We start from the raw sequence: 22,836 nt of genomic DNA, 5'->3' as shown, positions 1-22,836 counted from the left end.
CATAACACCAGTGGGCGAATCAGAATCAGTTTTCCACTTGTTTCTTGTTACAAACTTATCCAACTATCAGAACAGCACGCAGAACAAAAACAACAAACGGCAGCATCAACATTAAATTCGACTGCAAGTAACTACTAAACTGGTTACCAGACCAACTGAGCTCAAGTACGGCCAACGATGCACAACAGTTGATTCAAAGCAGGGATATTGACCGATTACGTCGCTATTTGGTCTCCACCCCCAAAACAATCAACCCACCAAAGCAGGGATAGGCGACAGCCGAAATTGCTATCGATATATCGATAATTTGAATCCATCGATGATCTTGTTGATTATCGTGTGTGTATTGTGTATTAAATCGGGGACATAGAAACGACAGAGAGGCTTCCACCCGCCATAGCCCTTCGTGGTTCACAACCACATAACAGGCCACAGCAGTCCACAGACCCCACCGCCGCCGCCCCACACCGAATCCAGGGTTATTGTGCGGTTCGGTCCCCAGTGGACCCTCCCGGGAACGTCTCATACCAGACGTGTGTAGCCCCAAATGTTTGCGTGGAGAGTAACCATGATTTACGCGTACGCGGAGACAGTGTTTGCATAGCAATCGTCAACATAGTGTAACTGAAGCAGAATAGCGGGAACCAGTCCGCATTCGCCGGAATAGATGGAAAACCGCCTTAAAAACCATCCACCGGCTGGCCAGCACACCGGACCTCGACACTACTCCGCCTGGCGGATTCGTGCCGGGGAGCGGCACACTTTCCCAGCCGGGAAGCAGCGCGTTAGATCGCGCGGCTATCCGGGCGGGCTTGTTGACTATCGATAGTACATATCACTATTTCGTCGTATGATTTAAAATCAGAACATAAGGGCGATCAAAAAGTTTCCTTTCGAAGACCCTACAGTACATAACCGTTATGAAACTCAGCCAAAATAGACGTGGGCATTGAGGCAACCGCCCTACACAAGAACCAGGTTGAAGAGACCCTTCTGGTAAAACACCGTGCTCTGCTACGAGGAGAAATCTGTGACTAGCCTTTTTTGTGGTATCAAAGGTATGATAACTGCATAGGGAAAGATCAGGACTATGGGGCGGGTACTCGAGCATATCCCGCTTAATTTGGCGTAACTTCTGCATAACAACATTTGCAATATGGGGACGTGCGTAATCATGGAACAGCGGCACCCCTTGTCACACCATCTCACAACAGCGGTTTTCCACACACGCTACCCCATACACATTTTTCATTTTCCGATGGATGTCAACCGGTGTTTACTCTTCAGCATCCAAGAAACGAAAAACAGCACGTTGAACCCGTTTGGACGCATCTACGAGGGTCAGTCAAAAAGTAATGCCTCCTATTTTTTTTTCTACGTTTAATTGTCAGGAAATTTAAATGCAATTACATAGGTTGAAAACCACAACATTGAGGATCATTTTGTCATTTTTCAATGTAACCTCCGCCCATCTCTACAGTTTTGGTCCATCTTTGAACAAGGGCATGTATCCCAGCACGGTAAAAATCACAGCTCTGCTACCTAAGCCATTGACGCACGGATGTTTTGACGGCCTCCTCATCTTCAAAATGAATCCCACGATGAGCTTCTTTTAGTGGCCCAAACAGATGGAAGTCTGATGGTGCCAGGTCAGGGCTGTATGGGGGATGAGGCAAAACTTCCCATCCAATTTTGACAATTTCGTCAGAGGTGTGACGACTGGTGTGTGGTCTTGCATTGTCATGCAAAAGAAGAACATCTGCCATTGATTTTGTTGGGCGAACTCGCTGAAGACGTGCTTTAAGTTTTTTGAGGGTTGTGACGTATTGAACAGAATTTACTGTGCATCCCTGCTCCAAAAAATCAACCAGAATCACACCCTCTGTATCCCAGAAAACTGTTGCCATAACTTTCCCTGCCGATCGCACAGTTTTGAATTTTTTCTTCCTCGGCGAGCTTGTGTGACGCCACTCCATTGACTGCCTCTTTGATTCGGGTTCAAAAAAATGCACCCATGTTTCGTCCCCGGTCACAATTTTTTTCAGAAACTCATCTCCCTCCAAACGGAAGCGCTGCAAGTGTTGGGAGGCTATTGTTTTCCTTGCCTCTGTATTCTGATCGGTTAACATTCTTGGAACCCACCGTGCACAAACTTTTGAGTACCCCAATTGTTTAATAATCGTGATCACACTGCCTTTACTAAGAGAAATAATGCGACACACTTCATCTGCAGTCACCCGACGGTCACCACGAATGATGTCATCAACTTGCTGAATGTTGTGTGGAGTCACTGCACTCACCGGCCTGCCGCTCCGCTTTTCGTCAGTCAACGGTGTTTGCCCTTCAGCTTCCTTACAACGACGAACCCATCGTCTAACAGTGCTGACATCCACTGTGACAACACCATACACCTTCTTCAGTCTTTCATGAATGCGTATGGGCGTTTCACCTTCTGCATTCAAGAATTCAATCACACAACGCTGTCTCAAACGAACATCGATGTCGGCCATCTTACAAACTTCTGCTGTGCTGCCACCTGTTGACACAGAAAGTTACTACTGCAGTGGATTGCAGAAGAAGGTTTGAGGAATGGCGCCAAATTTAAATTTTTCACTTAACTTAATTTTTTTAAGTAGAAAGAAAATGGGAGGCATTACTTTTTGACCGACCCTCGTAGTAATAACTTCGTCGTAGTTCACGATTGCGCATTTACAGCACGCTCTTCGTAAAGACACGAATGCCACACCAACCCTTGTCTTCATTTCGGTGCTTATATACCTGCATCGGAGTCGCGCTACGTTGCATATATGCTGCAGCAATGTTCTCAAATGGAAACTTTTTGATTGCCTCTTATATCTCTCAGCTTTCAGTGTCACTACACGGCAACGAGGATGTGTAATTTCATTTACGTGATAGGGAGGGTCCGGGCTCGTTGGCTACGTCCTTAGTCGCGGTATTACATATGATTACTGACCGTATTTAAAACGTTGTCATAATCTACTCATTAAGAGGTATATCCTTACGTTGAAGTTTTAAACAACAAGTAATAAGTTAGAATCTGTGGATATATCCTGAGGCAGCGTAGATCATTGCACACAAATTGCCCACACTATATTCATCCAGTATCTGAGAATGTGCACATTTAGCGGCTTCCAACACACTTTATACGTAATTTCAAATCTTTTAGAAACTTAATTTCCTTGACACTCCCCACAAGATAATGAAAGGGAAAAAAGTTTACCACTTATAACAATTTCGCTATTCATGCAGTAGAATTTCAGCATCAGTTATGACGTTTTAATTTACACCTTTTATTGCTACTACGTTATTCGAAAACACATTTTGCATACAGTATACACATATCCAATTGAATGTTCCTGCAAAATTATGTCAAAAAAATGGTTCAAATGGTTCTGAGCACTATGGGACTTAACATCTGTGGTCATCAGTCCCCTAGAACTTAGAACTACTTAAACCTAACTCACCTAAGGACATTGCAGACATCCATGCCCGAGGCAGGATTCGAACCTGCGACCGTAGCAGTCGCGCGGTTCCGGACTGAGCGCCTACAACCGATAGACCACCGCGGCCGGCAAAATTATGTCATTATACAACACATCGCCCAGGAGATGTGACGTCATAAACATTGAGATGCTGAAAAATTATCTTTTCTTAAAACGAAGTGCAAATTACACAGAATATATTTATCCAGTATATGATAATGACAGCATTTAGTGACTTCCAACAAACTTTAAACATGAAACTTCCTGGCAGATTAAAACTGTGTGCCCGACCGAGACTCGAACTCGGGACCTTTGCCTTTCGCGGGCAAGTGCTCTACCAACTGAGCCACCGAAGCATGACTGACGTCCGGTACTCACAGCTTTACTTCTGGCAGTATCCGTCTCCTACCTTCCAAACTTTACAGAAGCTCTTCTGCGAACCTTGCAGAACTAGCACTCCTGAAAGAAAGGATACTGTGGAGACATGGCTTAGCCACAGCCTGGGGAAGCTCTTCTGCGAACCTTGCAGAACTAGCACTCCTGAAAGAAAGGATACTGTGGAGACATGGCTTAGCCACAGCCTGGTTTAAACATACTTTCTCTAAACCTTGTAGAGTAATTAGACGTTTGACTCTCTTTATAGTTACATAGGAGTTTGGTTCTTTAAAGAGTGGGGAGTGGAGGGGGGGGGGTTACTGGTTACGCCTAACTACCCCCTTCCCCACCCTCAGCAACGAGCCGGTTCGAGAACATTTTTCCACACAAGAGATTTATCATCTGATGTCCCCCTTCCCAACCCTCCCTCTCCCCGTTTCTATCGTACACTTCCGCCCATGTCGGTTTCCGCCATTAATTATGGTAAGTACTGTAATCTTGCACTCAGGCGCCCAGTTCAGTTTGGCGCTCCATGCACCCGCTATTTAACAGTGATACGCCATGTACATAAATCTAAAGGTAAGCACATACTTGTATACAAAATCGGGCGACTGTTCATAGGCATTGTAGAGGGACAGTCTATAGGCATGTAGCTTTGCAATGTACAAGTCAGTCTAGATACTTTGTCCCGTGTATGCACCTGAATGCCTTATTCCTGGCTAAATGTGGCTGGCCTTGACGGGATCGCGACTTTTACAGTGACAATAATGGACAGTGAAAGAAATCAAAAGAGCAGACATTGATAAACTCGTTTTGGGAGGGACCTCATTTTGGCAGTAATTTACTTTCAACTTTGGAAGTAGAAGACATGTATATACAGCATGCAATGGTCAGTGATCCTTAATATTTTTTTGGTCAGTTCCTTGATAACCAACTTCTTGTTGTTGCGATTTTTATATTCAGAGTTACTAACTCCCCAGAAACATGATGATACGTGAAAATCTTCAATGTGGTGGAAAATTTTCTCCGTTGGCTACATGTTCATACGCGATGTTTAACAAAAACAAAAGTACGGTAATCAGAAACAAACGAAGCTTTGTCCTCGGCTCAATGAGCGTAACTGGAGACCATGTCTACCAATGCGCCCACACTATGAAATATTGCGCAACATTGTCTAGGAATTATCTCACGAATCCCGGTAGTCAAAACTTTGTTCCAAAAGCGTGCCTATAGACAAGAAATATCTCTCAGTTGTCTATATACAGAATCATTCGATTGTCTATAGAGACTATCTAGATATAAAAATCGCTCGACTTTGTATACTAGTGTGCACAAGGCCTTACACTTTTGGTGCCTCCCCAGCTTGGCGTTCCAAGTGGGAGCTCATGACACTTGGAGGTCAGTATCATGAGGATTGGCAAAAGCATATACGGTTTTGGGTTCGGTCCTCACACATCACCAACAACCTTCAGCTATTATTCAAAATTCTTTGAACATTACCTATGAATGTGCTAGTAAGACAGACATCTTTCCAGTCTCTTGCGTTCGCTGAATGGATGGCACTGTTCCTTTTAAACAAGTTCATGTTGTTGGCTATAAATTAATATACAACAGACAGAGTGCAACAAAAGTGCACTAGTTCACCAATTTCGGTGTCTCTGTGGCTCACTTAACAGCCTGAAAATATTCTTTGTATCGGAGCTCAGTCTCCTGAAAATATTATCCTATAATACTTCTCAGAGACAAAGTAAAAAGCCGCGGTATATTACTTTTACAGACTGTGAACAATACCCTATTCATAAAAATAGCTCAATTCAACTTGTGAGAGAAAGTTATAAATAATCACATCGTTGGGAGTTTACCATCTAATCCGAGATCTAGCCTTCTGTTATATTAACCATAGGCCAACTACCACTGTAACAGTTTTAATATCTGAGCTGAATGCCAGGATGAGTAGAATGATTTATAAGAAACTGAATATTGGCACATAGAGTCTAGACCAACAGTTGGTTGTCTCTAGTACATGATTTGCTCTCTTACTCAGTTCCTGACCCAAATATATGACAATTATGCTTAAATCATCTGCAAACATTGCAATTGCACAGTTATCTGCTACAGATCAAGGGAAATCCTTTATGCATAACAGCAAAAAAATTAAAGGAACCCTCAGGAACAACCTGTTACAGAAATGCTCTGTCAAATACTGAATCATTTCCTGTTGTATAAGTGTGGAAAACAATCTTCTCAAATAAGAACAAAACAAACTAAATGACTTACCCTTAATTCAGTTATTATTTTATTTTAAACACACCATGGCCTACACAAGCCTTCATGCATTCATGGAAGATGCCCAGTATCTGCAGTATTTTTCACTGACTCATACAAGGAAGAGTAGACTGTCTGGAAAACTCAATAGCCATTCTTATAACGTATATTAGAAGAACAAATGATTAAATACAGGGACACAGCCCTAACCTTTACTTTTTTCACACTAGTTGTCCATAATATTCTTGCTGCCACAAACTCAGAAGACTGTATGGTTCTGTGCAGGGATTCAGTATTTGAAACATTGCGGTGCTGGACATCTAATTGTGACAACACTCATTATTGAATCATAGGAGAGTCTGCCTCCAAATAGGCAGCTACAACTTTGAGATAAATGCATCAGCAACATAGTGACTCTAGTTTTAACAGAATATACCAAGTCCAGGTTATTGTTTAAATTGTCCAGAATAGTCAATTGGTTGAGCAGCAACCAGTTTGCTGTTCTGAGCGTTCATGCAAGCAGCTGATTTTATGTACATTTCTTCATCTGAAGTGAATTCAAAATGGTCTTATGGTCATTTTACTTCAAGTATTCCACCATCTCCCACTGAAAAATGTATGTAAGGGCAGATGGGCAAGATGAATCTCAAGGATGTATCCCGTTGCAGTGCTGCTGTTATCACTCACTTTTAAGAGAGGACTCCACTGACAACATGACATTTCCAACAAGTCATTGTGGAGTATCACAGTACATTATGAGCATTGAAAACTCTTATAAAGTGAAATCATTGCGGTAGTGATGAAAGAAGTGTAATGAGTACCTGTCTGTCAAAGGCTCCTGAGTCACAAATAAGGACAACAGGGTGTTATGTTTGATTACAGTTCAATTAGTGATATCATCCTGTCTGTACAGACTGATCCATTCACCTGAGGGGCAGTCACTATAATTAAAATATGTCCTCTCATGACAGCACAAATTGTGTCTTGTAATGCAGCATCACAAACTAATGTCATAAAAGAGTGAGAATTGCATGGGTTTAAAAGTCAGTAATTATCTGTATTTTAAAGTCATTTCAGAGCATTAGCAATTTTTCAGGGGCTTCTGGATGACAGAAGGCAGTGACACACAGTGTGGGACAAGTATCAAAACAAGAGGTGCCTGGTCAAATTTCCTGGATGCCAGAAATTTCTGCAAGAATAATTTAACAGCAAGTAGATGTCTTACTATTCACTGTCAATTGTCTACACAGAAAAGGAATATCTCAATAGAAGTTGCACCTATTCTTATTCAGTTTGTACAGTTATATTTGGATTGATAAAGCTTATGAGTTTTATATGGCGGACTTGCACTTGTTGGCCCTACAAGCAAGATTGTAATAAATGTAAATAACTAAAATGTTGGAATTAGTTATATACTCAAGATAGATAAGTGAATACATCTTCAAAATATGTTGCATTACTGTGCCAACAGCCTTGATTTTATACAAAACAAAGGAAAGAATGTTGCTTACTATGAAATGATGTAAAACTATTTGTTTTTTCAAGAAGTAGCCAGTACATACATACATGGTGGATTGCAATTTCTTCAGCTAAGAGGCTTCTGTGGTGCTACCATGTTTTGCAATTTTCCCCCCTTTTTCATTTAGTTAGTTAGTTATGTGCTCCATGGATCAGTTTGCACGATAGATTGTAATGACGTGGAATGAGTCATACATTCACATCAGAAATAAATTTGTATGTACTGTTACAGTCTGTTTTTATTTTTTATTTTTTACAAAATGAAAAGAATATATACAGATGTGAGTTAGTAGTTTCTACCCACCATCTTTTATTCATAACAATAATAGAAATTCTTCTACAGAATAGAAGGAGATGACTAGGAGAAACTTTCTCAGTTTGTTATCAAATTTTATTTTGCTGCCTGGCAGACATTTTATTTCATTGGGTAAACGATCAGAAATTTTTGTTGCAGAATTGCTAAAGGCAACCTTAATGTGCAGTAATGAATGTCATTTTCCCTTTTGGTATCGTAATTACACGCATCATCGTTCCTCTTGAACTGTAGTAGATTATTTACAACAAACATCATGAGAGAATAAATATACTGTGAAGCAGTAGTCAGAATACCCAACTCCTTAAACAAAATGTGTGCAAGATGATTGTGGATGAGCACCACATATTATTATCAAGGTAAGTTTTTGGAAAATGAAGACTTTCTTAAAGATGAGTTACCCCAGAATATTGTTCCGTGACATTATTGAATGATAGTATGCAATATATGTCAACTTATTGATCTGTCTCTCCTCAAGATTTGCTATGATTCTAAGCACAAATATGGCTGAACTAAGTTGTTTTAGGAGTTCCAAAACGCGATTTTGCAATTTAAATTTTCATCAGTAATGACCCCTAAGAATAATGAAATTTCCACCCCATTTATTAACTCCTCACCATGTGTTATACTTATCATTGGTGTAGTATCTATAGATGTGCAGAACAAATATGTTGGATCTTTATAAAATTGAGGGTGATGTCATTTGCAGAAAACCAAAGATACTTTTCAGAACTTTGTTTATGATTCCTTCTGTTTCTGCATGTATGCTTGGATTAATTGCAATACTAGCGTCATCTGTGAAAGGAACTAATTCTGCTTGTTGTACACTAGGCAGAAGATAGTTTACATATATGAAGAACAGTAGTAGACCTAAGATTGAACCTTGGGGACCCTCACATAATTTCTTCCCTGTCAGAATTATTTCCCAGGCTATATTGCTTGAATTACTAAGTACAACTTCCTGCATTCTTTTGGTTCGATATGACATCAATTGGTTGGCTATACAATCAATCCTAAAATGTTAATTTATCTAGGAGAACACTGTGATTTACACAGTCAAATGCTTTATAGAGGTCACAGAAAATACTAACTGTTGCTATTTTATTATTTAATGCTTGTAGGCCCCCTGTAGCTGAGTGGTCAGCGTGACAGACTGTCAATCCTAAGGGCCCGGATTTGATTCCCGGCTGGGTCGGAGATTTTCTCCGCTCAGGGACTGGGTCTTGTGTTGTCCTAATCATCATCATTTCATCCCCATCGACGCACAGGTCGCCGAAGTGGCGTCAAATCGAAAGACCTGCACCAGGCAAACGGTCTACCCGACGGGAGGCCCTAGCCACATGACATTTCATTTCATTTAATGCTTGTAAAATCTGGTTAGTGAACATGTAAATAGCATTCTCAGTAGAGCAACACTTTTGGAACCCAAACTGTGGTTTGCTGATGATACTATTGTTGCCTATTCTAAAACACACCACTTTCTCAAAAATTTTGGAGGATGATTTCAGCATCTGATTTGAAGCTTTAAGTCTTAATCGAAACAGCAATCGAATCAAAACACTTGAATGGATAGACTGAAATTTATTTGTCAATTTTGTACACTATTAAACTCTAACACTGGTGTAAAAGAGGATGATATGGCCAGACACAACAACGAACAGTATTCTATTCTCTTGCAGCAAGTCTTTTGACACAAGCTAGTTTTTTCAGCCATTGGGTGCTCGTCACCAAATGATAAGACTCATCAGAAATGTTATTTTGTAAACTACAAGAAAATTTATCAGTAATGCTTCAGCCTAGAAAGTTGTGTGAAACATTTTATGAGAACATCCATTTTTTGTAAAAGTGGAAACAGCTTGTGAAATGCACATACTGTCCAGTGTCTGCTAAAGACATGTTGAAAAATGTAATTATGATGTGAATAGAGGATGGTGTACTCAAGATATCCATCCCCCTCTAACCAAAGAGCATTTAGCAATTAGCTGAAGCAAGCAGACTGTTACATAACATTCAGCAATCACTGTGTTTTGTGTGTTCACAAGAATATAGATTTCTACAAGGAAGGCAAGTTCTGGTTTGGCTTCCAATACATAACAACATAAACGTACATAGCAATCTATGACCAAAGCACATGTTTCCTTCGTGAGTTATCCAGTGTATTTCTCAGATTTCCCCATCGTGGTTTTATGTGGGAGGAAGTAATATGTTGCCTAACTTCTTCGAACATAATACTCTGTGGTGAACAAAGTCACTCTTGTAGCATCTGTCATTGCAGTTCTTTAGTAGATCAGTTGCATTTTCTCTGAATTCTTCCAAAAATGCTCAGCTGAAATTCTGCTTTTCCTACAGTTAGTTTTATATGGTTGTTCCACTTCAAATAATGAAGATAAACATATGTAATGATTTCTGCTGCAATCTGTCCATTTTTAAACGATCTTTGTAATATTACATGTAGGCAGTCTGCAATACTTTTTTTCTCATAGCATCAGTGTTTTCTTGAGCCACTATTGCTTTAAGATGTTCAGAGTATGGATTGTGTTCCAGATTTACGAAACCCATTTACAGTGCTGCTCTTGAAGGATCTCTGACCCCAAAACCATATGCTGAAGAATAGTACACAACTTTATAATCAAGTCCTTTTAATCATGAAATTCCTGTCACATGAGATCCACTCCTCAACATCTTGTTGCTAATTGATGCTACCTCACCTATTCCACTCTTCCCAGTAACTTTGGTCATTTTCAGTGTCATCTACAGGCTCAAAATAAAAAGTTGTTCATATTTGAAGAATTCGACATTAACAAAACCTAAATTAAATGTGCAAAAACAAAGACAATTAATCTCCAGTAAACCAAATACAGCAGAAGATGGAGCTTGTAGAACACACGACAAAAAGAAGAATATCTGACCCATGGTTTGACAAACTGAAAACTTCAAAACCCTTCTGGAGCAAAAACGACTAACTAAATATTATCAAGCTCAGTTGCTACTTATTGCATTATAGTGTATTCTGTTAGCTTCCAAACAGAAGCTACCATTCAGAATATCAACTACAAAATGCAAAGTCTTAACGTAGAAAAAGAGAATGACAGGGCAGATGAACATTCTACTTATGAAGAAGTAATGTGCATCAGATACTTATTGTGTATAGCATGATCAGTAAACTCAAGCTGTCACCAACCCAAAGGCTGGTTTGTCATAATTGTGCTTTACTAGGCATGGTCCTATTGGGGGTGATGTGCCATTGCCTTCTTCTGACTATCAAGAGTAGTGTTCACGTGACAGATGATCGTCATCAGATTTTAGAAATATTCGAGACGCAATACACACAAAAATTTGAATATAATTTTATTGTATTTTTTCCAGTAGTCGATATAACAGACTGAGTATGTTCCATCTCTCACACTATCTCTCTGATCATGTCAATGCAATTTTTATATAACTATCTGTCAAACTGTATCCATAATGAAGATATTTACATATAAGATGTTACTGGTATTAAACCACGAGCTACGAAAATAAAACTACACACAAAATAAAGAAAAATACATTTCACAGGAAGAGTGCTAAAGCACATACTACCTTATCTTTTGTGGAGATAAACTGTTTAATTTGAGAAATGCAAATGGATATTGTAGTTTTAACTCTTAAGAAATCATTGCGCCCATTCTGATTTGTAATTATCCAGTTTCAAATGTGAGACACGTATGTGTACATATTAGAAGTATAAGAACAATATGTCAAACCTCTGGCTGACAGAAGAGATATCAACAGGAAGATGTTTAAGGGGATCTACCAACACTAACACTTCAGGATTGAGTAGACATGGGTTCAAAGATTTCAGTCATTCTGCCCAATTTAGATATTTGGTAACTTAAGTAGTTTCTTTATGGAGTACACCACATATGTAAAACTGAACATCATGCAGTATGTGTAATTTGTGTTGAGTTGAACTTAAATGCATATCATTTGCTAGGCAAAGATGGAAGGAATGTGTGGAAACATTTCTTCATTGTTCACTAATCGCAAATTAGTTGTTAAGAGTGGAGTGGTGGATAATTAGTTCCTACACTCTCAAATAAAAAAACTAATTATAGAAAAATTAAAAACTTTACTTTTCATTCCAGTTGTTACAACTGCCTATATAGTTCTCAAACAGCACAGTACTTAAAATTAGTAATAGACATACATTTCTGTGTGCATATTATATCACAATGATTTTCAGTTCCTCACTTTAGAAGTTTTACATGGACTGACAAAACAGAAAAAACAAAAATATAATAAAAAGCAGTACATTAACAATCACACATAATTAACAAAGATTTGTTACAAAATAATAACTACAGTATACATACAAACCACAGAAAACTGTTTAACTAAGGCTTTTGATATGATGTATTCTTGTGAACTGTATTTCAACAGCCAAAAATAAAAATATTTAAAAATGAAAACGGGAATTCATAGGCATCCCACATACAATAACTCAAGGTGGCAATCACCAGAAAAAAACTAATTAACACATAATATACAAATATTTGAAGACAGCTACAAATCACAAAAATGGACAACTTTACATTACAGAAAAAGTTAAGTAGCCTGTAAAATAGGCCAGTCAGCAATAAATACATATATTAAGGCAGTGATATTTCTTAAATAGCAACCAACAGTCCTTTTTTCAGAAGGACTTAAGATTTTTATGTACAAGGAAAGCAATAACACTAAGCACCAGTTTAATACATCATCTGAATGAAATTTGAATAAATATTTTGTTACTATTGCAATTATTACAGTTCTTAAGAATCAAGAAGTTATGATACAGAATAATAGCACAAATCTTGGAGAATCTAGACGAAGGAAAACCCACTGAATGAATTGTTTACAGCAATTACATTTTCACACAAAACATGATTTTTGTTCATATTATGATTTTTTCAAATAATATTTTACTCCAACTGAGAACAGTTGACAGTAGCAGGAGGTGAAAAAATATTGTCTGTGGTACTACTAATTACAGTTACACAATTTTTCACATTGAATGTATAGCATGCTGCCTACGGTTCCCTAAAAAATCATTCTTTCCTACTGCTACTGTGTGTACCAGATCATTCTCATGAAACTTCATGGCCTGCAATGAATTTTCCAAAATGAAAACAGCTTCTTCAGAGAAACGCCTTCCCCTCAGTGATGTGACTACACGAGCTTCACCATGAAAACCATTAGCAGATTTAATGCCAGGTGGAACAGTCAGTGTCACGTTTTGAATAATGCCCTTTTCAACAACCAGTGTTATTTTTAATTCCTTGGTGCTTTCTCCAGTAGTTTCCTGAGACACAGGAAACGACCGAGTTACCTCAAATTTTGGTGTCTTTCCATAGCACCAGTCCCAACTGGAAAATTCTTCTTTTATCTTTTCCAAACCTAAAAAGAGAGGCATATGTCACTACAAAGTCATTGACAGTACCAAGTTGAATTACATGAGTTTTTCAAAAATGGTGGCTATTCTTGAAATTCAATTGCGGAAAAAGCTTAGGCTCTTAATTATAATTCTACAAGTAGTATGAATTCTTCAGACACTTAAACTTAACATTGTCTGAGAAACTTGCAGGTTAAAGTTCTATACCTGGAAACCAGGACTCTGTGGGATTAATCATCTGGAAACCACGTTGTTTAGAAATTTGCTCCTTTCCACCATCTTCAAATGTTATTGGACATGTTCTTAGATATTCCCATCCAATGGCAGAGAGCAATTTACCAATCTTGACTTGTCTGTTTATTTCACACAAGTTAATAATGGGAGCAGGCACACTCTTTGTTGCATTAGTTGATATTCCCATCTGTAGCAGAAAAATTATTGTTTAAAATATGACAAACATAAATATAAATTCTCTGAACCTATGCAGGTAGTGATAACACATACAGAAAAATAGTATCACAAACTACAAAATGCTATTCCCATCACAGAGTTTATGATGTGCATATTGAAAAGTGGCAACCATCTATTCCAATATTCTAAACAAAACAGAAAGCATGATAAAACAGAGACAAGACAGACCCAGAATTACATACAGAAAACTATAATAAGAGGAAGCGAGAATGTTTGAAAAACTTGCTATTTATTATTGAGACTTTCCCCTCCCACTTATATGGTACTCTTTTAAACCTGCAATGTTCTTCTCAATTTCCATAGTTAATAGCTTATATGGGTTGTAGATGGTTTGGTTCTACAAAGCAAAGTATCCATGACGAAGTTTGTTTCAAATTTACCAGAACACACATTGACTTAGCTATGTTTCAGAGACAAGATCATATAATTTCTGATGAGAGAGAGAGAGAAAGAGAGAGAGAGAAAGAGAGAGAGAAACTGTCAATGGAAAACTTACGTCTTGTTTCAGGAGAGACTGCCGCAAGCTGATTTTGTTAACATCAACCAAGAGTGTGCAGTGGTGGTATGCATTTGGACGACCCAGTTTTGATGCTGTACCAGAGATCTGCTGTTAAGGTTAAGGAAGATACACAAATGGTTCAAATGGCTCTGAGCACTATGGGACTCAACTGCTTTGGTCATTAGTCCCCTAGAACTTAGAACTACTTAAACCTAACTAACCTAAGGACATCACACACATCCATGCCCGAGGCAGGATTCGAACCTGCGACCGTGCAGTCGCACGGTTCCGGACTGCGCGCCTAGAACCGTGAGACCACCGCGGCCGGCGATACACAAATGTAACAATATTTATACTAACGTGAATTATTGCAAACATTGTGATTCTATCATATTGATAAACAAGCATTAAAAGGATACTTTGTAATTCTCTTCGACGATAACATCTTCTCTGGGAGATATCGAGGTTTCAATTCCCCATTCCCTGTACAGCGCTCTACTTATAATTTCAAGGTTGTTTCTTCGATTGTACTTATTTCTTGGTGTGAAAAAGGTAAGGTTGAGGTTGCCACGATCGTGATACACCGTGCCGCCTCCGCTGTTACGCCTCGCTAGTTCAACTCCCTGGTAAGACAGGTTTGCAGTGTTTGCTTCGAGCCATGGGTTTTGATGTCTCCCAATTACAACACATGGTGAATTACGCCACAAGAGCAAAACGTGGTGGTTGGTAAAATCGAAATTTTTGTACAGCCAATCCTCAAGAGCAAGATTTGTGAAAACGTCACTTGATTGAGAAATGAACACAGACTTCGTCACTGGGGAATTTTCTTCAGTCTTTTCAGATGCGCTTTTAGAGTAACTGTTCTTAAGCATACAACTGCTGAAGACACCAGAGCTGCTTCTCGAAAGAGAAACAAGAGAAAACTGGCTTGTCTTCAAAACATTCTTGCACAGAACAAGAGCCATTTTTTATCTTCTACAAAAAAACCTTAAGTCCTTCGTTGCAAAGACAGGCGCTTCTAGTGTCTCAACACTTAGAATATTTACAATGGCAACAGCACACAATCCCAATGTTATGGTTCTAAGTCCACAACTACTTGGCGGACAGAAGTTACTGTACGTCAGAGTCAGACGAACAAAGAGAAATCAGATGGTCGTGAAGAGTCTGCGTCTGGTGCAACCACTTCCAAGTCTGATGCAGCGTGCAAATACGGTACCTGATTCCAAGACAGTCTCGAATGTCTTTTCGCATCCCTCTATGCAGTTCCAGATTGACAACTAAATCCAACTAAGTCCAACAAGTTCTACGAATCTGCTGTGCGTCGAAATCCAAAGCACACTGGTTCCCACCGCCCACTCAGAAGTGTAGTAGCGCTTTACTAACAACTTTTCCGAAGGCTCACAAGAAACTGTACGCTGTATTACGGAAGCACGTAGTTATATACTTGCCCCAACCAGGTTATCAGGGATGATAAGAAGTTCATCACACACTGAAAGCCATAGCAACAAGCAGGAAGGATACAGATGGCAGCAGCTTCTGAATTTGCTCATCACTTTTCGATTAGCGGTAGTGATCTGTATCGACTTCGTTATACTGCGATCCTAGGTTATAGATCGACCTGTCTGTGCAAATTGCAAAATGGCTGCTGTAGGTTCGAGGAGTGTTGGGTTTATGGGTAAATCTCGAAAAATTGTATTTCATTGATGTAAAATTTGTGTTTATGTCATACAAATGAAAAGAATATTTAATTTTTGTTCCAGGTGCCGTACGAAAATGGGCGTACAATCTTTCAGGTTTCAATAAATATGGTAAGCCTCTGTTTATTACTGACGAATAATGTGTAATTTATAAATAGTGCAGGGGACATTGTGCGCTGTGTCGGTTCTTTTCAGTTTTTGATGAGATCCATTTAACCTACGCAATACCATTCAACGTATAAATATCGTGTCAGAGCCTTTTACGCAGTTTACGATTAACCTGAACAGTCAGACTTTTTGGGCACGATTTGTTGTGTTAAAAGTATAGGAGAAACATGACCTCTGCTAGTAAACATATTGCCCTTCTATTCTACGAAATTGCCACAAATAACAAAGTATTAATATGTATTGATGAAATAAAAAGTTAATTTCTAATTGTGTGGCAGTAGTGTCCTACATATATATTTCACGGTACCGAAGTTGTATATTGAGTTGTTTTGCAGTTAAACGTATGTAGAATACAAGCGTTCTTCAGCATCAAGCAATGGATTTTTTTAATGGGTTGATTAGTTGTTATGTAGGCGTTACATGATACCCAATTAAATGTTCAAAATAAACCATTGTGCAATAGTTGAAAAGCTGTTCTTAAAAGCTTGGAGTTGTGTATTCAGTCGAACATTTGAGAAAGTGCTCCCCCTCATTCTCTCCCACACCCTTTCTTTACATTACGAACATCTTCAATCCGACAGACTGGTTTTCCACATATTACGTTTTCAAATCAAATGTAAGTTAGAATGAATAATATGTGTATGAGGCACCTTCTGCCACACATTCAGTAACATAAAAATTACGACTTAAAATGTAAATTATTTAACTGGTAATAAACCCCACAAAAACCTGAAAGTATTGCTCAGTAGTGGTAATGCCATATTAAAACAATAATTACACAGCTCAGGCTGTTCCCACTGCAAGTACCCAGATCATGAGCAAAAGTTACACATTGAAAAGCCTCCCCTCGAAATCTTGGTTAAGTTTTAAGGTGACAATTTGCTTGTGAGCAAAAGAGGTAAAGTACAGGATAAGATGAAGAAAATGTATTGCCACCTAAACGGTTATGAGGTCTAAACTTTAGGCACAGTTTCATTATTCAGATGAATTTACGCATTTAATAGATGTATTACAGCAAACACCTGTGTATTGTATGCACAAACTAAGTTGGCACTTGGCGTAGTGGCTAGTGAGAGCAACCATAAAGGCGTTTTCCATTTACAGATGCTCCCATCAGCTACTGTGCTGAATGTCAACTTGATTTGCACATATAGTAGTTAGTGTACTGTTGTGAACTTTTGTACAAAGATGAATTCGTTGTATATAGTTAAACCACATTGGGACTTTGGCAAATCAGCATGTAATAGTCGTGGGTAAGAAGACATTTGGATTGGTAATCAGCACCTAACCACACGACGAAACAAGGTCGATGTTGACATGGCAGAGTAATATGTCTTTATCAATGTATGCAGTGCAACATAATTACATATTTGTTAGGTCTGTCAGCACAGATAGCCATTAGAATCCCTTAAAGCAACATAGAATCTGTGGTACACAGCTTTGTTTAGCATGTTTCCTGCTGGCAGATTTAAGAAGAGGGAACAAATGCAGCAATCCTTTCCGCCACAGTGTGAGAAGTTGTGCTGGGGAACAAGCCATGCCTTGCCTGGCCACAACTTTGGCACCATAAACTGCATTTGATGCATTTTCATCAAATGTATTGACATTTAATTTCCATCACATCAACTCAGTTTTTATTAGTATTTTGTTGTTTAGCACCATCTACTGTTGATATCTTGATTCACTACATACTGTATGAATTCTTTCCTTATAAGTTGTGGTTTGACCCTATCAATACCAGATGTTAGCTTTGACCCATGAGACAATGATATTGTGGTGTGTGATGTCATATGAGCACAACAGAGAGAGAATGGAACACACTCAGTATTTATTTTACTTCTGTAGCCTCTACAATGTAGATTGTGACACTGCTCAGTAGTGCAGCCTGAGATCTAGGGTAAGTTGGACTGAGAGCTGTCAGAGTCAACAAATGTGTGTACAGTATCTTCGTGTGTTATGACATCATCCCTTTGTGTCGCTAGGTTAGGTCGGAAGACTCATATTTCACACATACTGTATTTTGAGGTATAGTTTGTCTGAGATTTTTGTTATTAAATATCATTTAAAGAGCAAGAGGACAGAGTATTTCTGAAGAAGCTATCTGTATTTTAGAAGATTCAGTGCAGGTCATGAAGTTTCATGACAATGGCCTGGTAGACACAGTAGGCCAGAAGTTTCTAATTATGGTCACTCCTCTATGTTTTAAACGTTTCACTCAGAATGTTGGAGTTATTTTGTATTTTACATGTTTGATCTTTTGGGCAACAAAAATTATATTTCTGGATGAAATCTGATAAGTAAGATTGTGTTACCAATGAGACTAATTTAACAGGCTTACACTATGATGACTGCTTGGATGAGTTGAACCCAGATGTGGCTGAAGCACTGAGACGATTGCCAGACAGCATAAAAGATGAAAGGAACTTCCGTATAAACCGTGCTCTGCATTTGTCAATGATAAAGAAGTATCTCCCAAAGGAAGAATGGACAAAATATGAAGAGGTAAGAACAAGGGAAGCTGTGTGAGAGTAATAGCACAAAACTTTAGATTAAACAATCTATTTGCATCCTTTTCATTCCTTAGTTTTAAAGAATTAAGGCTCCCTATTTTAAGCAATTGTAGCTAATTTTTTTTATTTTGCCAGCAAACTTTACTACAATTGACGTTAGTTTCTGTAAGTATTTGAAATTACAACTGATGTTAGTTTCCATAAATATTTGAGTAAGTGTATGTTTTGCTGTCCTGTCTAAGAATGCTGTTCTTTTCTGTTGTACTGATTTGAAATATAGCAACTAAAATATTTTGCCCTATTTGAAAACTTTCACTTGCATGTAATGGTTTTCAGTCCATTGAAAGTGTGGGTTAGATTATGTATAGCAGCTTTCAGGTCAGCGAAAGTTTGTCATGCTTACCATGCAACAGTTTCAGACGGGTTAAACATATCTGCAGAGATTTAGTATGTACATGATCATTCCTTCCCCACCTAATCGTAATGTTATTCTTTGGGAAGAGCAATTTTTTCCCCATAAAGTCACAGACATCTCAGAACAAATTACTGAAATTGTGATTTAAGTGCACTTCAGCAGCTCTTCCTCTGCATGCTGCTCTAGGTAATTTGTGTCCATTAGTCACAACCAATGGAGTAACTGTATACTGTACGCAGTGAGAATCGCTGTACCCAGTAACTAGTTTCGGCAGAAAATACACGCTGATTACTTTTATTTTCAGCATGGGTAGTGCAAAATTGACAGGATTTTTCAGGTATTGTTTTGTATTCCAGTCTTAAAGTTTGGTTTTGAGTTGTTGAAGCCAGTGAAAGCGATTGTAAGATGTGATGATGGACTGTGCTGTGCATAGACTGAAGTATGGGTTAGGTTGGACTGTTACAGTCTGTTGACTTAGCGAAGCCAATACATGTGTGGAGGGAAACTAGTTGTGGTGATGGATTGATGTGTAGCACAGCCCAGTGAAGGTTTCGAAAATCGAAAATGTGCGTGTGCGTGTGTGTGTGTGTGTGGGGGGGGGGGGGGGGGAGATTGCACCAATTTTGAGGTTACAGTTACACAGGAACCTAAGAGTACAGTTTATATTTTACAGGATATTCTATTTTATATGACAATGTTCTGCATGTTATATTCCATTATACTGCCATGTAATTTCAGGCTCTCCATGTTATGATGAACACTATTTTCTAATTGATTGTGCCATCTTGTCTAATTGTCTGACTCATCACTCATTATGTTCATTTCCTGCCATTCACTACATTGATGGATACCAATTGCAGCATGCAACACAAAAGCCACAGACACTGTAAATGCGGTTTTATCAGAATTAGTACCAGCCATGATCACACATAAAAAGCACAATGGGGATAAGAAACTAAGATTGCTAAGCCTTGCAGTGAAATGTATACATTTTATTTCATACAACCAATACAGCCAACTGGTAGCCCAGACAATATGTTATTTTTCAACCTAGTCTCCATATTGGTTTAGGCACATGCGTCGTGGAATGAATTTGAATAGACGCTCCTAAAAATCCTGTTCTCCCCCCGCATGTTCAGCCATATTGTCACAGAGTTTTACCTCCATGTCTGAAGGAAATTTTTGGCCTCCTACAAGCTCCTTAGAGTGAGGAAAAGGTGAAAGTTGCTGGGAGTGAAGTCTGGGCTGTAGGGAGAATGGTCGATGACATTCTATTGAAACTACCTCAACAGAATAATGGTCTTCCTGACTGTGTGAGGCTCTGTATTGTTGTGAAGAAAGATGCCCCCTTCGGTGAGAAGTACTGGCTGTTTCCATCTGATTGCTTAGCACAAGCGTGTCCTGGTCTTGCGGTGTCATTTATCCTGGTCTTGCGGTGTCACTTAGCAGTCACTGTCTCCCCGCTTTCCAAAACTACATTACACCCACTCTCTTCCAGAGCATTGTGATCATCACCTTCCTAGCAGGTAATGCCATCTTAAGCTTATTTATCTTTGAAGAGGAGGGTTTTCCACTCCAGTAACAACCACTTACTTGTGGGTAGTGGATCCACATTTCATCACTGGCGACAATGTGGCAAAGAAAACTTTCCCTCTGTGGAGAGCTATAACAAAAGTTCCAGGCTTGACCATCATGGGCTTATTCCGTTGTTAGTTGGTCAGATTTCGTGAAACACATTGGGAACAAACTTTCCATTACTGCGGAATATCATAAACAATGTGACAAACGCTTCCAAATAACATACGCAGTACTACTGTCATACACTGTAACATGATCTTCCTGTTGAATCAGCTCTTCTCAAATCTGTTGATGCTGTGCTGGACTACTGCAATCCTTGTCAGTGAGATTTATTCCACTGTACGCAAACTTTCAACACTGTTCTGCAACAAGTTGCTAAGACATTACCGTCTCTCTACAAACCTCTACCAGCTGCTGGTGAATTTCAGGTGCAGTTACATGTTTGCCCACAGAAATTGAATAACTGAGCGGATTTCTTTGCAAGACCAGTTTTCCAAGTGGGTAACATTTTCTATTTACCTACAACTACTGGGGAATGTAAATGGTGGGGGGCAGAAACTCTGCTCAGTTGCCAAGTGCATGTATGAGAATTACTGCACAGTTACTAATTTCTCCATAACACACAAAATTCCTGGAATATTTGCCTCATAACCTTAGTTTATGATCAGTACTTTTTCTTTCTAGAGGTTAAATGAATGAAAGTGTTCCTTTCAAAAGGCTGTGGCACGTTTCCTGCTGCATCCTTGTCCTATACAAAGTAATGATCCTGATTGGATATAAATGCTCAAATTATATATATATATAAAACAAAGATTCCAAGACTTACCAAGCGGGAAAGTGCCGGTAGATAGGCACAACGAATAAAACACACACACAGAATTTCGAGCTTTCGCAACCGGCGGCTGCTTCGTCAGGAAAGAGGAAAGGAAAAGGAAAGATGAAAGGATGTGGGTCTTTCCTGACGAAGCAGCCGCCGGTTGCGAAAGCTCGAAATTCTGTGTGTGTGTTTGTGTGTTTTATTCATTGTGCCTATCTACCGGCGCTTTCCTGCTTGGTAAGTCTTGGAATCTTTGTTTTTAATATATTTTTCCCATGTGGAAGTTTCTTTCTATTGATGTGACTTACCAAACGAAAGTGCTGGCATGTTGATAGACACACAAAAAACACAAACATACACACAAAATTCGAGCTTTCGCAACCAACGGTTGCTTCATCAGGAAAGAGGGAAAGACGAAAGGATGTGGGTTTTAAGGGAGAGGGTAAGGAGTCACTCCAATCCCAGGAGCGGAAACACTTACCTTGGGGGGGGGGGGGGGGGGGGGAGTATACAATCGCGCGCGCGCACACACACACACACACACACACACACACACACACATCCATCTGCACATACACAGAAACAGACAGACATTTGTAAAGGCAAAGAGTTTGGGTCAAAAATGTCTGCTTGTGTCTGTGTATTAATAGGTACAATAATTGCAAAGTTTTTAGAGTAATATGAATAACAATTTTTATTCTGGTCTCTCGTACATTGTTTAAGCAAATAGTAAATATTATGCTGTCATTTCTATACTAACAAGTTTTCATTGTAAGGTTGTGTGATGATAGATCACCCACATTATTATTTAATAAACTAATATAAAAATTATTTTACAGGATAATAAGTACCTTCAGCCTTACCTTCAAGAAGTTATAAAAGAAAGACTAGAAAAAGAAGAATGGAATAAAAAGTGAATATGAATCACTAGCAGAGAAAATGAGGCACATTTTTAGTGCCTGTACTGTTTGGTTATTTATAGTATGAAGGGCTCATCAAATGTTGTGAATATGCTGTACATATTAGCGTAATAAATTACCAAATTTACTTGTGTGTTACATTGTTCGAAGGTGTATGCCAGTTCTGGGCTAATGTCTAGATCATAGCCAGTAGCAATCACATTTGTTGTTTCTCTACTGCGAGTTGGCAGCATGTCAGTTTAACTAATGGGCTCATACTTTCATGTAAACAGTGAGAGGCAACAAAAGAGAAAGTGAATTTTTAGTGCCAATATAGAAACCATCCTCTTCTTCGATATTGTCACAGATAGTTTACTCTTTTTTTCTGAATATGT

General features: G+C 38.9%; 2 protein-coding genes and 1 non-coding gene across 4 annotated transcripts; 1 reads left to right on the top strand and 2 right to left on the bottom strand.

Annotated features, from left to right (window-relative positions):
• Nucleotides 1–3,785: 3,785 nt before the first annotated feature.
• Nucleotides 3,786–3,860, bottom strand: Trnas-cga (transfer RNA serine (anticodon CGA)). The gene has a single exon. It is a non-coding gene; the product is annotated as a tRNA-Ser (tRNA).
• Nucleotides 3,861–12,065: 8,205 nt separating this feature from the next.
• LOC126351672 (lipoyltransferase 1, mitochondrial-like) lies at nt 12,066–15,930 on the bottom strand. 2 transcript variants are annotated; one of them, XM_050002624.1, is made up of 4 exons: nt 14,777–15,930; nt 14,355–14,465; nt 13,595–13,808; nt 12,066–13,392 (listed from the first exon to the last, which is right to left on the bottom strand). In XM_050002624.1, the coding sequence occupies exons 1-4, from the start codon at nt 15,320–15,322 to the stop codon at nt 13,001–13,003; spliced, it is 1,263 nt and encodes a 420-aa protein (XP_049858581.1). In that variant the 5' UTR covers nt 15,323–15,930; the 3' UTR covers nt 12,066–13,000. The 2 variants fall into 2 exon arrangements, with proteins under 2 accessions (XP_049858581.1, XP_049858582.1); XM_050002625.1 differs by having other exon boundaries at nt 14,355–14,462; nt 14,777–15,914.
• Nucleotides 15,927–22,589, top strand: LOC126351698 (cytochrome b-c1 complex subunit 7-like). Its single transcript, XM_050002626.1, has 4 exons — nt 15,927–16,032; nt 16,118–16,165; nt 18,555–18,724; nt 22,382–22,589. The coding sequence occupies exons 1-4, from the start codon at nt 15,996–15,998 to the stop codon at nt 22,457–22,459; spliced, it is 333 nt and encodes a 110-aa protein (XP_049858583.1). The 5' UTR covers nt 15,927–15,995; the 3' UTR covers nt 22,460–22,589.
• Nucleotides 22,590–22,836: the final 247 nt, after the last annotated feature.

The sequence above is a fragment of the Schistocerca gregaria genome, chromosome 1, assembly GCF_023897955.1.
Source record: "Schistocerca gregaria isolate iqSchGreg1 chromosome 1, iqSchGreg1.2, whole genome shotgun sequence".
Taxonomy (NCBI): Eukaryota; Metazoa; Arthropoda; class Insecta; order Orthoptera; family Acrididae; genus Schistocerca; species Schistocerca gregaria.
This window is presented reverse-complemented; position numbering and strand designations above follow the sequence as displayed.

What these genes read in the sequence shown, in the direction of transcription:
- LOC126351698 (XM_050002626.1), top strand. Translation starts at nt 15,996, where the DNA reads ATGGCTGCTGTAGGTTCGAGGAGTGTTGGGTTTATGG. An exon ending in GAGGAGTGTTGGGTTTATGG is followed by an intron (nt 16,033 to 16,117) that starts GTAAATCTCGAA and finishes TTTTTGTTCCAG; the next exon opens with GTGCCGTACGAAAATGGGCG. An exon ending in AATGGACAAAATATGAAGAG is followed by an intron (nt 18,725 to 22,381) that starts GTAAGAACAAGG and finishes ATTATTTTACAG; the next exon opens with GATAATAAGTACCTTCAGCC.
- LOC126351672 (XM_050002624.1), bottom strand. Translation starts at nt 15,322, where the DNA reads ATGGCTCTTGTTCTGTGCAAGAATGTTTTGAAGACAAGCCAGTTTTCT. An exon ending in AGTCTCTCCTGAAACAAGAC is followed by an intron (nt 13,809 to 14,354) that starts GTAAGTTTTCCA and finishes TTTCTGCTACAG; the next exon opens with ATGGGAATATCAACTAATGC. An exon ending in CACAGAGTCCTGGTTTCCAG is followed by an intron (nt 13,393 to 13,594) that starts GTATAGAACTTT and finishes CTCTCTTTTTAG; the next exon opens with GTTTGGAAAAGATAAAAGAA.